Source organism: Oncorhynchus nerka, linkage group LG11, assembly GCF_034236695.1.
Source record: "Oncorhynchus nerka isolate Pitt River linkage group LG11, Oner_Uvic_2.0, whole genome shotgun sequence".
Classification (NCBI taxonomy): Eukaryota; Metazoa; Chordata; class Actinopteri; order Salmoniformes; family Salmonidae; genus Oncorhynchus; species Oncorhynchus nerka.
Genome location: NC_088406.1, coordinates 42,582,581 through 42,596,324, shown reverse-complemented (window position 1 = coordinate 42,596,324; position 13,744 = coordinate 42,582,581). Strand labels below are relative to the sequence as shown.

At 42.8% G+C, this 13,744-nt stretch overlaps 1 protein-coding gene across 8 annotated transcripts in view; it reads right to left on the bottom strand.

Annotated features, from left to right (window-relative positions):
• LOC115136900 (arf-GAP domain and FG repeat-containing protein 1-like) overlaps window positions 1–13,744 on the bottom strand; it is a 41,818-nt gene that overhangs the window by 5,671 nt on the left and 22,403 nt on the right. For 7 of the 8 annotated variants that reach the window (XM_029672797.2, XM_029672800.2, XM_029672803.2 and 4 more), the window contains 2 exons: window positions 7,872–8,061; window positions 7,458–7,537 (listed from right to left, as the gene is read on the bottom strand). The exons of the other annotated variant lie outside the window; for it this stretch is intronic. In XM_029672797.2, coding sequence (XP_029528657.1) covers window positions 7,458–7,537; window positions 7,872–8,061 — 270 coding nt within the window. The remainder of the gene's footprint in view (window positions 1–7,457; window positions 7,538–7,871; window positions 8,062–13,744) is intronic. 8 annotated transcript variants of the gene reach the window in all.

Sequence of the window (13,744 nt, the reverse complement as noted above, 5' to 3'; positions counted from 1 at the left end):
TTACTAGAGAACCAGTTTGGATATAAGTATAACTTTTGTATGACTGATGCCTTTTAGTGAGAGGTCTAATGCTTTAATATTTAATCATTTCTGCCCTCCGAATTAATATTAGTTATATAAATAGGCCCATTTAACTTTGTCTGGCTTGCCATTCCAAATCAAATTGAATATTTTTTGTTCATATAATTTAAAAAGCATGTCACTAGGTGTAGGCAAAACCATAAGCAAATAGGTAAACTGTGATATGACTAAAGAGTTAATCCGGGTTATTTTTCCACAAATAGACAGGTATTTTCCTTTCCATGGTAGCAAGATCTTATCTATTTTTCCTAACTTTCTATAAACATTTATTGGAGTGAGATAATTTCTTTCTTTTGGGGTTTGTATACAAAGTATGTCCACATCTTGGTCAGACCACTTAATTGGTAAACTACACGGTAATGTAAAATTAGCATTTTTTAGTGATCCAATACGTAATATAGTACACTTATCATAATTTGGTTTTAATCCAAGAGAGGATAACAAAAGTATCTAGATCCTATATGAGGCAGTGGAGAGATTATAATTGTGGTTTTAAAAGGAAACATGAATCATCAGCGTACAATGACACCTTAGGTTTTAAACTACGGATTTCTAATCCCTTAATATTATTGTTTGATCTAATTTTAACAGCTAACATGTTGATGGCAATAACAAATAGATATGCCGATAGTGGACAACCTTGTTTTACTCCTCTAGATAGTTTAAAACTTTGAGATGTAGCCATTATTTACTATTTCTCAGCTAGGGTTACTATACATAACTTTAACCCATTTTATAAGAGATTACCCAAAATGTAAATATTTTAGGCATTTATATATAAACTCCAGTCGTACTTTATCAAAAGCCTTTTCAAAATCAGATATGAAAACCAGGCCTGGTGTCCCCGATACTTCAAAGTATTCTATTGTTTCCAGTACTTGTCTTAAATTATCTCCAATGTACCGTCCATGTAAAAAACCTGTCTGATTAGGATGAATAATAGCTGACAATACTTTTTAAAATTCTATGTGTCAAGCATTTTACTAGGATTTTTGCATCACAACACTGAAGTGTAAGAGATCTCCAATTTTTTAAACGGACTGGATCTTTATATATACCACTTGGGTCCCGTTTCAGTAATAATGATATAAGACGTTCTTGTTGCGTGTCCGATAATCTACTATTTATATAGGAGTGGTTAAAACATGGTTAATAATGGTCCTTTGAGTATATCCAAAAAGTTTTGTATACTTCCCACTGGTATGCCCTCCAGCCCTGGAGTTTTCCCGGCCTTAAAGGCTTTAATTGCATCAAGTAGTTCCTCCTCTTTAATTTGGCCTTCACATGAGTCTTTATGTACAAATGTTAATTTTATATTATTATTAGGACAAAAATCCATACATTTAGCTTCGGTTAGTGGAGATGGAGGAGACTGAAATGAAAACATATTCTTAAAGTACTTTACTTCCTCTTTCAAAATATCATTTGGGGAATCGTGTGTGACTCCATCATTTGTAACAAGTTTCAATAAAACATTTTTGGTAGCATCTCTATATTGAAGATAGAAAAATAACTTGGTGCATTTTCCCCCATATTCCATCCAGTTCGCTTTATTTTTATAATAAATTACACTGGATATACACTTGAATAAGTTCCTCCTTTTCTTTTTCCTCTAACTTATTCTGTGCCTCGATGGTACAGTTTTTATTGCTATCTAACTGTACTGTTAGTCCTTCAATTTCCTTTGTTAATATGGACTCAATGATCTAAATTGCTTTTGTTTTATAGATGAGTACCGAATTGCATGGCACATTTAAAAGTGTCCCATACAATAAGGGGATCTGCTGTTATCAAGTTATGTCTGGAAAAAGTCAGTTATAAATTCTTCTGTCCTAGTTCTAAACAATTTATCATCTAGTAGGCTTTGATTAAATTTCCAATATCCCCGCCCACGTGGAATTCTGTAAGAGTAATATATATATATGCCAATTATGTGATGATCCGACCGCATTCTGTCCCCTATCAACACTTTTTAATCTTTTGGTGCCAGAGAGAATGGCATAAGAAAGTAGTCAAGATGACTAGCCTGATTAAGCCTCCACCATGTATAGCTCACTAGGTCAGGATATTTAAGCCTCCATATATCCACTAATTCCAATATATCATTGACATTCCTGATTTCCTTCAGTGCCTGAGGGTGATAGTTTGTAGTGTGATTTCCTTCAGTGCCTGAGGGTGATAGTTTGTAGTTTGTAGTGTGATTTTCTTCAGTGCCTGAGGGTGATAGTTTGTAGTGTGATTTCCTTCAGTGCCTGAGGGTGATAGTTTGTAGTGTGATTTCCTTCAGTGCCTGAGGGTGATAGTTTGTAGTGTGATTTCCTTCAGTGCCTGAGGGTGATAGTTTGTAGTGTGATTTCCTTCAGTGCCTGAGGGTGATAGTTTGTAGTGTGATTTCCTTCAGTGCCTGAGGGTGATAGTTTGTAGTGTGATTTCCTTTCCGGTCCATGGAAGTATTTAAGACTGTATTCAAATCTCCCAGCATAATAATAGAGTCTAGTGTTGCTTGTAGAGTTGATAAATTCTTATATATATTTTCAAAGAAGCTTGGATCATCATTATTAGACCGTATAGGTTAATAGGCCATATCTGGTTAGTGTCCAATAACATATTTAAAATAATCCATCTACCTTGATGATCTGTTTCAACAATTGGCACATTTGGATCAAAATTACTGTTAATTAAAACCCCTTTTGAATTTCTTTGCCTGTGGGAGAAATATATTTCGACCCCCAGTCCTTTTCCCACAAAACTTCATCTAAAATTGTTGAATGAGTTTCCTGTAAACAATAGATATTATATTCCTTCTCTTTTGGCCAGGTAAATACTGATAGTCTTTTCTTATTATCTGCTAAGCCATTACAATTGTAACTGGCTATACTTATTTCACCACTTACCATAATGAGACAACTTTCAATTCTATTTATCAAAATATATGTTTGTAAACGTACCATTAAAAAGTAACATGATAATTGAGTGTCTATATAGCTGTACCATAATATTTGTATTGCTACTAAGTAAACCTCCAATTGGTCCCCACTATTCCACCCGCTAAAAGCCCGTATCCCGAGTTGGGTTGTCATCCTATTATATATAAATAATTGAGTCTGAAGTACAGGGAAAGAAAAGGAAAAGAACAGACTCAATGAGAACAGACTCACTTAATGGTGTCGAATGACCTCTGTCCTGACTTTCTGGTGAGGCCTGATCAGAAAGGCTAGATACATTGGGTGAGATTTAAGTATAATATGTAAATGCTGGTAAATATGAAGAAATGCATTGCTATTGTTGTTATGTTTGTTTCGTTTTTTCTCACCAGATTGGGTGTGCTGTATGTTCGGGATTTCTCCCTAAGGGTTAGTCCTCTAACTCCCTGACCCTGTAATTCTGCGGTGAGGTTCCCAATATATTAGGGGAGTATAAGCCAATTTGCAAAATGGCTTCAATAGTGTGTTGTTATTCTCTTTGACATTTGTCTGAGAAATGTGTGTTAAGAATATTGTGAATGTAATAATTTGTCATACAGTGAATAGTTGTCTGGATTTCCTGAATCAGTAATGCCCTAAACTGTTGTTCTGGTCTGCCCTCCGGTGACCATAGATGGTATCTAGATGCATGGAAGGGACAATTTGACCGAGAACAGTGAGCCTCACCCCCTCTAACCAGCTGAAGTAATGGCGACGATGCTGTTCACTATGGCCCTGTCCTTCTACCTGAGACCCGAGTCCGAGCCAGCAACATGTGTACAGATTCCAGTCAACGCTATCAACTGCCTTTTCTCTCAGGAGCACAGCATGAGTCCGGAGACCGTCCACGTGGAGTGAGCATGGAGAGAGATCACGTCCAAACTTCTCTCATGCTGCTGGTGCACTAGTCGGAAAATGGACAAGACAGAATTGGACCATAAAGGATGGTGGTGGCGGCTCAGGTGAGAGATTGGTCTGCTTGGGGAAATGAGATTATTCCCCAGATATTGAAATCAGGACATTATCAAGGGCCATCCACTTTGACAGGTATGAGTTAAATGTGTAACATTGGGAGGATGAACTGTAAAGCTATCTGAAGAAGAAAATTAAGAAATGCCAGAAGAATGAGTGCCGGGAGGGAGGGGGGATGGTCAACCGTGCCCGTAGTTGATTTAAGGTTGCCCAAAATTGTTAATTTGGGGTATCAGGTTGATTGTGAGGGGTCTGCACACTGCGAAATGTATAGTAATTTGGTCAAAAAAATGCATTGAGATACCGATGCCACTCGCGACAGTGTAAGACAGGGACAAATGGGGGCTGTGATGAGAAAAGTTAAAGCTATAAATGTATGAATATAATGTATGTCATCGTTATATATATGTCACCGTCTGTAAATGTACATTCTGCCAGTGTCTGTGCTAAATTGGGGGTCTTAAATTCGAGTGATAGACGCAACATGAAAAACGGGGGGGGGAGTCTGCTAAATGACTTAAATGTAAATGTAATAATTGGTAATGGATAATATACACCACGTCACTTGGCTCTGTCATAACCTCACATGGTCTCTCCTATCATTGCTATGCAGACGACACACAATTAATCTTCTCCTTTCCGCCTTCTGATGACCAGGTGGCGAATCGCATCTCTGCATGTCTGGCAGACATATCAGTGTGGATGACGGATCACCACCTCAAGCTGAACCTCGGCAAGACGGAGCTGCTCTTCCTCCCGGGGAAGGACTGCCCGTTCCATGATCTCGCCATCACGGTTGACAACTCCATTGTGTCCTCCTCCCAGAGCGCTAAGAACCTTGGCGTGATCCTGGACAACACCCTGTCGTTCTCAACTAACATCAAGGCGGTGGCCCGTTCCTGTAGGTTCATGCTCTACAACATCCGCAGAGTACGACCCTGCCTCACACAGGAAGCGGCGCAGGTCCTAATCCAGGCACTTGTCATCTCCCGTCTGGATTACTGCAACTCGCTGTTGGCTGGGCTCCCTGCCTGTGCCATTAAACCCCTACAACTCATCCAGAACGCCGCAGCCCGTCTGGTGTTCAACCTTCCCAAGTTCTCTCACGTCACCCCGCTCCTCCGCTCCCTCCACTGGCTTCCAGTTGAAGCTCGCATCCGCTACAAGACCATGGTGCTTGCCTACGGAGCTGTGAGGGGAACGGCACCTCAGTACCTCCAGGCTCTGATCAGGCCCTACACCCAAACAAGGGCACTGCGTTCATCCACCTCTGGCCTGCTCGCCTCCCTACCACTGAGGAAGTACAGTTCCCGCTCAGCCCAGTCAAAACTGTTCGCTGCTCTGGCCCCCAATGGTGGAACAAACTCCCTCACGACGCCAGGACAGCGGAGTCAATCACCACCTTCCGGAGACACCTGAAACCCCACCTCTTTCAGGAATACCTAGGATAGGATAAAGTAATCCTTCTCACCCCCCCCCCCCCTTAAAAGATTTAGATGCACTATTGTAAAGTGGCTGTTCCACTGGATGTCATAAGGTGAACGCACCAATTTGTAAGTCGCTCTGGATAAGAGCGTCTGCTAAATGACTTAAATGTAAATGTAAATGTAATAATTGATCAATAGTTCTAATTACAATTTGGAAAGGAGAGAGAGAGAGCTGCCCCTAAACTGTGCGGAGAGCACAAAGTGAGGGGAGGGTGCACTGCTCATCCTGCAGATGGTTTCTGAAACTAATTCAATATTTGTAAGAATCCAGTGAGTCTAGGGAGTGTTCCTCTCAGAGAAACCTTATCTTTTTGTGTCCTCCGAGAGGGAGATGATCAGAAAACCCACTAGATTGTAGCTTGGTCTAAACATAATTGGGACATTGATAGTAGGGGCTTTGTGGTCCATGCCCCAATCGCATTGTCATCAAGGGTGGTGTGAAATGATTAAACATGTATTCTCTCTCTTCCTGTTCAAGTCAATATTTATTCTAGGCAGCGTGGAATATGTGACTGATCATTGTTCCAGATGAGGGACTGTTGGAAACTGACTAATTGACTTGAGCGAGTTCTAGTATGTTTATAACTATATAAGTGGCCTAGCAGTAGTGATTGATGCGTTATAGGTTAGATGGAATGATCTATGTGCAAATGTATGTGTGGCCGGAGGCAAAGTACAAAAGGGGGCCTGTCTCAGACAGAATGTTTCCATAAGGGTGAGATAGGAGTCACATGATAGATCTAATGTGAACTATTGCCCTATAACACTGTCTTATAGCTTCACTATTTTATATCATTATATTCCCTCAATATGTTTTTCCTCATTATATTCACTTATGAACATATTCGTCTCAGAAATAGCTCTTTGTGTATGAGAAGGATAATTATCCAGTGGACTGCGGCAGGCTGCCGGAATGTGCACTTCCTGATCTCAAGGCTTCTCCTGATTAGAAGACCGGGAGATGTGTGGAGGAGTACAAAGGTTCTGGACTTGGGCTGGGACGATAACACCACCTGACTAGCCATGGAGATTCATTGTACATCCTAGGCTCAGGATGGGGGAGGGCTTGTTTTGGAAAAACAATTCTACTAGTTGACTGCACTTTGCCCGAAAAAAGCGGCAAAGTGAGGGTGATATAGAGTGGGAACACCTCTCGTAAAACCTGCAGCCTGACGAGGAATTCTGAGTAAAAGCATGAGCAGGTGTTTTTAGAGCTTTCATTTTAGTGGACCCCAGCAGAACAGAATCCCAAAGGTATAATAGAGTCAGGCTAAGGGAGAGTGGGAATTGTCATGTAATCAAACTTCGGTTTTTGCCATATATGATTATGCCTAGCTTAAAGCATTACTAATACTTGTCATATTTTGTGTTTCCTTTTTCTTTTCAAGTATTTTGCTGTCTTAGGAACCCCAAGGAAGAAGAGAAAGTCAAAAGCTCCAGCTGAAATGTCATTATCAGAAACCGCTAGAAGCTACTCTGGCAATGTAGATAGCGAGTGGGAGGTGACAGCTTGGCTGTCAACTATGTTTGGATCATAGTCTGTGAACCTTGCAAAATGGGCTATGTTGGGACTATTTGTCCTTGCGTGCGTGTGATAACATTGGAGAACTTACATAAATTAAAATGTGTAATGAAGCATGTATCTAACTGTATGAAGCAAAGGTCTTAAGGTAAACCTTTCTACTGCAATGGTTTTACAAGTGTAAGCAATAAAGATTGCTTCATTTACTTTGACTTGGAGTCCTTAGTGGTGAATTTCCATGATAGTTCACTCCCCCTCAGATCGAAAAGTAATGGACGCAAGATAGTGAGTTAAATATGAATAAAACTCCCTATAGTCCACGCTTACATCTATCCAATATTTTTAAACCCAAGGGGTGAGTGAACTAGTGTAGTGCACACTGAAGGGGAAAGGGTAGGGATGAAAGAAAACACACGGAGTGATGTAACTCACCTCCAAAACCCTGGGGCATGCTGGACATACATTGTTGTGCTTGGGCTGACGAGACTCCTGTCACAGTGCCAAACATCCCCCTGGGACACAACACAACACTGGCGTTAGAGTGACCCCATGGACTCACCGTGACAGAGGCTGCGTCCCAAATGACAGCCTATTACCTACATGATCAATAGCAGTGGTGCTAAAAGCAGTGCACTTTTAGAGAATAGGGTGCGATTTGGGATCCAACTAGAGAGAGGTGAGGGCTGAGTATCATTTTTAAAAATAGATCTACTTGTTGGTACCAAGAAGTTCGCCTTATATAATAACAAAGATGTGAATGTAAGAAAGACAGACAGAAGGAACTCAAGGCATAGACTAGACGGTAATGGGAAGAGGGTGAATTCATCTGAAGGTGTGTTCTCGTACCCTTGAGAAGTGCTGATGGTGTTGTAGACGCTGGTGGCGGGGGCTGACGAGCCGAACACGTTGTCCAGCTCGGCCAGCGCGGCGTAGCGGTCTGCCGCCGACGTACCCGTCAGCTGACTTTGGGGGTGACGCAGTCCTGCCGACGCCACCGGGGGGAGAGAGCCTGGAACCCCGCTAGGGACACTACCTCCTGAAAAAACATACAGGCTGGTTCACAACACAGGAGCGAGGGAGGGTACTTATTAGTAACTCCATTCGTCTCCAACCCACGACAGCGAGAGCAACACATCATGCCAACACAAAGGAGACCTGCTCCACACTCAAGCAACGTCACCATCTTCACAACAAGCTGTGATCTAGTTATTGTAGCTGTTATTTGTATGAACGAACGTATGTGATCTTGAAGTCAGAAATGGAATGCTGGAAGCGACTGGACCATAGTCCTCAAGGTGCAGGTCGGAATAGATATCAAAGCACTAAGGTACCCCAGTGCTAAGAAAGGTTTTTCCACACAGAGGAAACGATGTGCGACGATTCCCACTCTCCCTTAGCCTGACTCTATACCTTTGGGATTCTGTTCTGCTGGGGTCCACTAAAATGAAGGCTCTAAAAACACCTACTCATGCTTTTACTCAGACTTCCTATTCAGGCTGCAGGTTTTACGAGAGGTGTTCCCACGCATATCACCCTCACTTCACCTCTGTTTTCAGCCTAAGTGTAGTCAACTAGTAGAATTATTGTTTTCAAAAACAAGATACCCCAGTGCTAAGAAAAGTTTTTCCACACAGAGGTAACCATAGCAATTCAGGTGACAGGTGAGCTGACATTAGGACCAGACAGTGAGATGGTATGACTGAACAGATGGGGCGCAAAAGTGTTGGAATCCCAGAAAGCCCAATTGTAACAGCTGGTTTTTATGAGCACCTGGGGCAGTATGTATCAAGTGTCTCAAGAATAGGAGTTTCGATTTAGAATCAGTTTGGCCTTTTAGAACACAATGAATGGGATTAAATGGAGAAGGGAGACCTGATCCTCGATCAGCACTCCTGTTCCGAAATGCTTGATACATATGGCCGCAGATTTACATGGTTATGTCTTAAGCTTGCAAAGGTTTCTCTTGCATGTCTTGAAATAATGTCAAATGACTACTGGTTTTCTCAGGTTGACATTTAGGGAGCTACCATACGGTGCATTCAGAAAGTATTCAGACCCTTTGACAATTTTCCACAATTTGTTTTGTTACAGCCTTAAATTGTCCCCCCCCCCTCAATCTATACACAATACCCCATAATGACAAAACAAAAATCTGAAATATCACATAAGTATTCAGAACCTTTACTAAGTACTTTGTTAAAGCACCTTTAGCAGCAATTAAAGTGAGTCTTCTTGGGTATGAAGCTACAAAGCTTGGCACCCCTGTATTTGGGGAGTCTCTCCCATTCTTCTCTGCAGATCCTCTCAAGCTCTGTCAGGTTGGATGAGTAGAGTCGCTGCACAGCTATTTTCAGGTCTCTCCAGAGATGTGCAATCGGGTTCAAGTCCGGGCTCTGGCTGGGCCACTCAAGGATATTGAGACTTGTCCCGAAGAAGGTTTTCGTAAAGGATCTCTCTGTACTTTGCTCTGTTCATCTTTGCCTCGACCCGGACTACTCTCCCAGTCCCTGCCGCTGAAAAACATCCCCACAGCATGATGTTGTCACCACCATGCTTCACCGTCGGGATGATATTGGCCAAGGTGATGAGCAGGGTCTGCTTTCCTCCAGATGTAATGCTTGGCATTCAGGCCAAAGAGTTCAAATCGTGGTTTCATCAGACCAGATAATCTTGTTTCTCATGGTCTGAGAGTCCTTTAAGTAACTTTTGGCAAACTCCAAATCGGGCTGCAATGTGTTTTTAAAAAACTGAGGATTGGCTTCCGTCTTGCCACTCTACCATAAAGGCCTGATTGGTGGAGCGCTGCAGAGATGGTTGTCTTTCTGGAAGGTTTTCACATCTCCACAGAGGAACTCTGAAGCGCTGTCAGTGACCATCGGGTTCTTGGTCACCTCCCTGAAGAAGGCCCTTCTCCCCCAATTGCTCAGTTTGGCCGAGAGGCCAGCTCTAGGAAGAGTCTTGGTGATTCTAAACTTCTTCCCTTTAAGAATGATGGAGGCCACTGTGTTCTTGAGGACCTTTAATGCTGCAGAAATGTTTTGGTACCCTTCCCCAGAGTTGTGCCTCAACACAATGCTGTCTCGGAGCTCTACGGACAAGTCCTTCGACCTCACGGCTTGGTTTTTGCTCTGACATGCACTGTCAAATGTGGGACTTTATATAGACAGGAGTGTGCCTTTCCATATCATGTCCAATCAATTGAATTTACAACAGGTGCACTCCAATCAAGTTGTAGAAACATCTCAAGGATGATCATTGGAAACAGGATGCATTTGAACTCAACTTCGAATCTCATAGCAAAGGGTCTGAATACTTATGTAAATAAACAAGGTATCTATTCTTTATTTAACACATTTGCAAACATTTCTAATAACCTGTTTTCGCTTTGTGGGGTATTATGGGGTATTATGTGTAGATTGATGAGGCATATGTATTACTTCATTTTAGAATAAGGCTGCAAAGTAACAAAATGTGGAGAAAGGGAATGGGTATGAATACTTTCCTAGGTTTTATACTCAGTGGTTGTTCAGTCATATTGTCTTTAGTCATGAAAAAACAGACTCTCGCTGTTTGGACACGGACAGATCCCATTGGTGTACTTCTCAGGGGGGAAACAATGCCAAACACCCTAAATCCAGACAAATAAATGACTACAGTGGTTCCTCGATTAAACGTTTTTACATTTTGCTATGCTGTAATAAAAGGCGCTACTTTTTTTTCTTCCATTAGAACAGACTATTACTTATTCTTTTTTAGTGTTGTACTGTTCCAAATGGGCAGAAAAATATTGTAATCTAACAGCACCTGATTGTCATGCAACAGTATCTCTTGCGCTTTTGACAATGATTTTACATGACGCCTAATTCACATATGCCTAAAATAAAATCAGGAAAAAAATAAACGTCCCTTTTTCAGGACCCTGTCTTTCAAAGATAATTAGTAAAAATCCAAATAACTTCACAGATCTTCATTGTAAAGGGTTTAAACACAGTTTTCCATGCTTGTTCAATGAACTATAAACAATTAATGAACATGCACCTATGGAACTAACAGCTTACAGAGGGTAGGCAATTAAGGTCACTGTTATGAAAACTTAGGACACTAAAGAGGCGTTTCTACTGACTGAAAATCAACAAAAGAAACAATGCCCAGGCTCCATGCTCATCCACGTGAACGTGTCTTAGGCATGCTGCAAGGAGGGATGAGTACTGCAGATGTGGCCAGGCAATACATTTCAATGTCCGTACTGAGACGCCTAAGACGCGCTACAGGGAGATGGGACGCAGTGGCAGACCATGTGTAACACCTGCACAGGATCGGTACATCTGAACATCACACCTGTGGGATAGGTATAGGATGGCAACAACAACTGCCCGAGTTACACCAGGAATGCACAATCCCTCCATCAGTGATCAGACTGTCCGCAATAGGCTGAGAGAGGCTGCACTGAAGGCTTGTAGGCCTGTTATAAGACAGGTCCTCACCAGACATCACCAGCAACAAAATCGCCTATGGGCACAAAGCCACCGTCGCTGGACCAGACAGGACTGGCAACAAGTTCTCTTCACTGACGAGTCACGGTTTTGTCTCACCAGGGGTGATGGTTGGATTCGCATTTATCATTGAAGGAACGAGCGTTACACCAAGTTCTGTATTCTGGAGCGGGATCGATTTGGAGGGTCCGTCATTGTCTGGGGCGGTGTGTCACAGCATCATTGGACTGAGCTTGTTGTCATTGCAGGCAATCTCACAGGGAAGAAATCCCCCCCTCATGTGGTACCCTTCCTGCAGGCTCATCCTGACATGACCCTCCAGCATGACAATGCCACCAGCCATACTGCTCGTTCTGTGCGTGATTTCCTGCAAGACAGGAATGTCAGTGTTCTGCCATGGCCAGCAAAGAGCCCGGATCTCAATCCCATTGAGCACGTCTGGGACCAGTTGGATTGGAGGGTGAGGGCAAGGGACATTCCCCCGAGAAATGTTTGGGAACTTGCAGGTGCCTTGGTGGAAGAGTGGGATAACATCTCAGAGCAAGAACTGGCAAATCTGGTGCAGTCCATGACGAGGAGATGCACTGCAGTACTTAATACAGCTGGTGGCCACACCAGGTACTGACTGTTACTTTTGATTTTGACACCCCCCCCTTTGTTCAGGGACACATGATTCCATTTCTGTTAGTCACATGTCTGTGGAACGTATTCAGTTTATGTCTCAGTTGCTAAATCTTATGTTCATACAAATATTTACACATGTTAAGTTTGCTGAAAATAAACGCAGTTGACAGTGAGAGAACGTTTATTTTTTTGCTGAGTTTACTTATATCCACTAGGCTAATAAATAATACATGTTCCTTTCATTTATTTCATTAACCTATATCATGTTATTTCAAGTTATCCCTTTGGAGCGCATGCAAAAGTCGATTTGGAGTTGTTGAACGTGAGTGACAAAATATCACAATTTAAATTGTATTTATCCATTATTTTACCAGGTAAGTTGACTGAGAACACGTTCTCATTTGCAGCAACGACCTGGGAAATAGTTACAGGGGAGAGGAGGGGGATGAATGAGCCAATTGTAAACTGGAGATTATTAGGTGACCGTGATGGTTTGAGGGCCAGATTGGGAATTTAGCCAGGACACCGGGGTTAACACCCCTACTCTTACGATAAGTGCCATGGGATCTTTAATGACCTCCGAGAGTCAGGACACCCGTTTAACGTCCCATCCGAAAGAAAGCACCCTACACAGGGCATTGGGATGTTTTTTTTAGACCAGATGAAAGAGTGCCTCCTACTGGCCCTCCAACACCACTTCCAGCAGCATCTGGACTCCCATCCAGGAACTGACCAGGACCAACCCTGCTTAGCTTCAGAAGCAAGCCAGCAGTGGTATGCAGGGTAGTATGCTGCTGGCTAGCAGTTCAATTTAAATGAACTAAATGATGAGGATGAACAAGAGGGTGATTGAATTTAGAACAATAGTGATGACCTCCTCTGCACACACAAAAAATAAGCATTTTTTGTTTTGTCAGAAGAAACTCTAACTGGACTGTAGCCTAATACTTACTATTTTTTTTTTTTATGTACCTTTATTTAACTTGGCAAGTCAGTTAAGAACAACTTCTTATTTTCAATGACGGCCTAAAAACAGTGGGTTAACTGCCTGTTCAGGGGCAGAACGACAGATTTGTTTGTACCTTGTCAGCTCGGGGGTTTGAACTTGCAGCCTTCCGGTTACAAATCCAACGCTCTAACCACTAGGCTATCCTGCCGCCCCACTCCCGACCAGTCACTTAGTAGCCTGGGCCTACTCCCGACCAGTCACTTAGTAGCCTGGGCCTACTCCCGACCAGTCACTTAGTAGCCTGGGCCTACTCCCGACCAGTCACTTAGTAGCCTGGGCCTACTCCCGACCAGTCACTTAGTAGCCTGGGCCTACTCCCGACCAGTCACTTAGTAGCCTGGGCCCACTCCCGACCAGTCACTTAGTAGCCTGGGCCTACTCCCGATTAGTCACTTAGTAGCCTGGGCCTACTCCCGACCAGTCACTTAGTTGCCTGGGCCTACTACCGACCAGTCACTTAGTAGCCTGGGCCTACTCCCGACCAGTCACTTAGTAGCCTGGGCCTACTCCCGACCAGTCACTTAGTAGCCTAGGCCTACTCCCGACCAGTCACGTTGTACAGCAGCACATTATCCTAACGGAAACCCTACCTT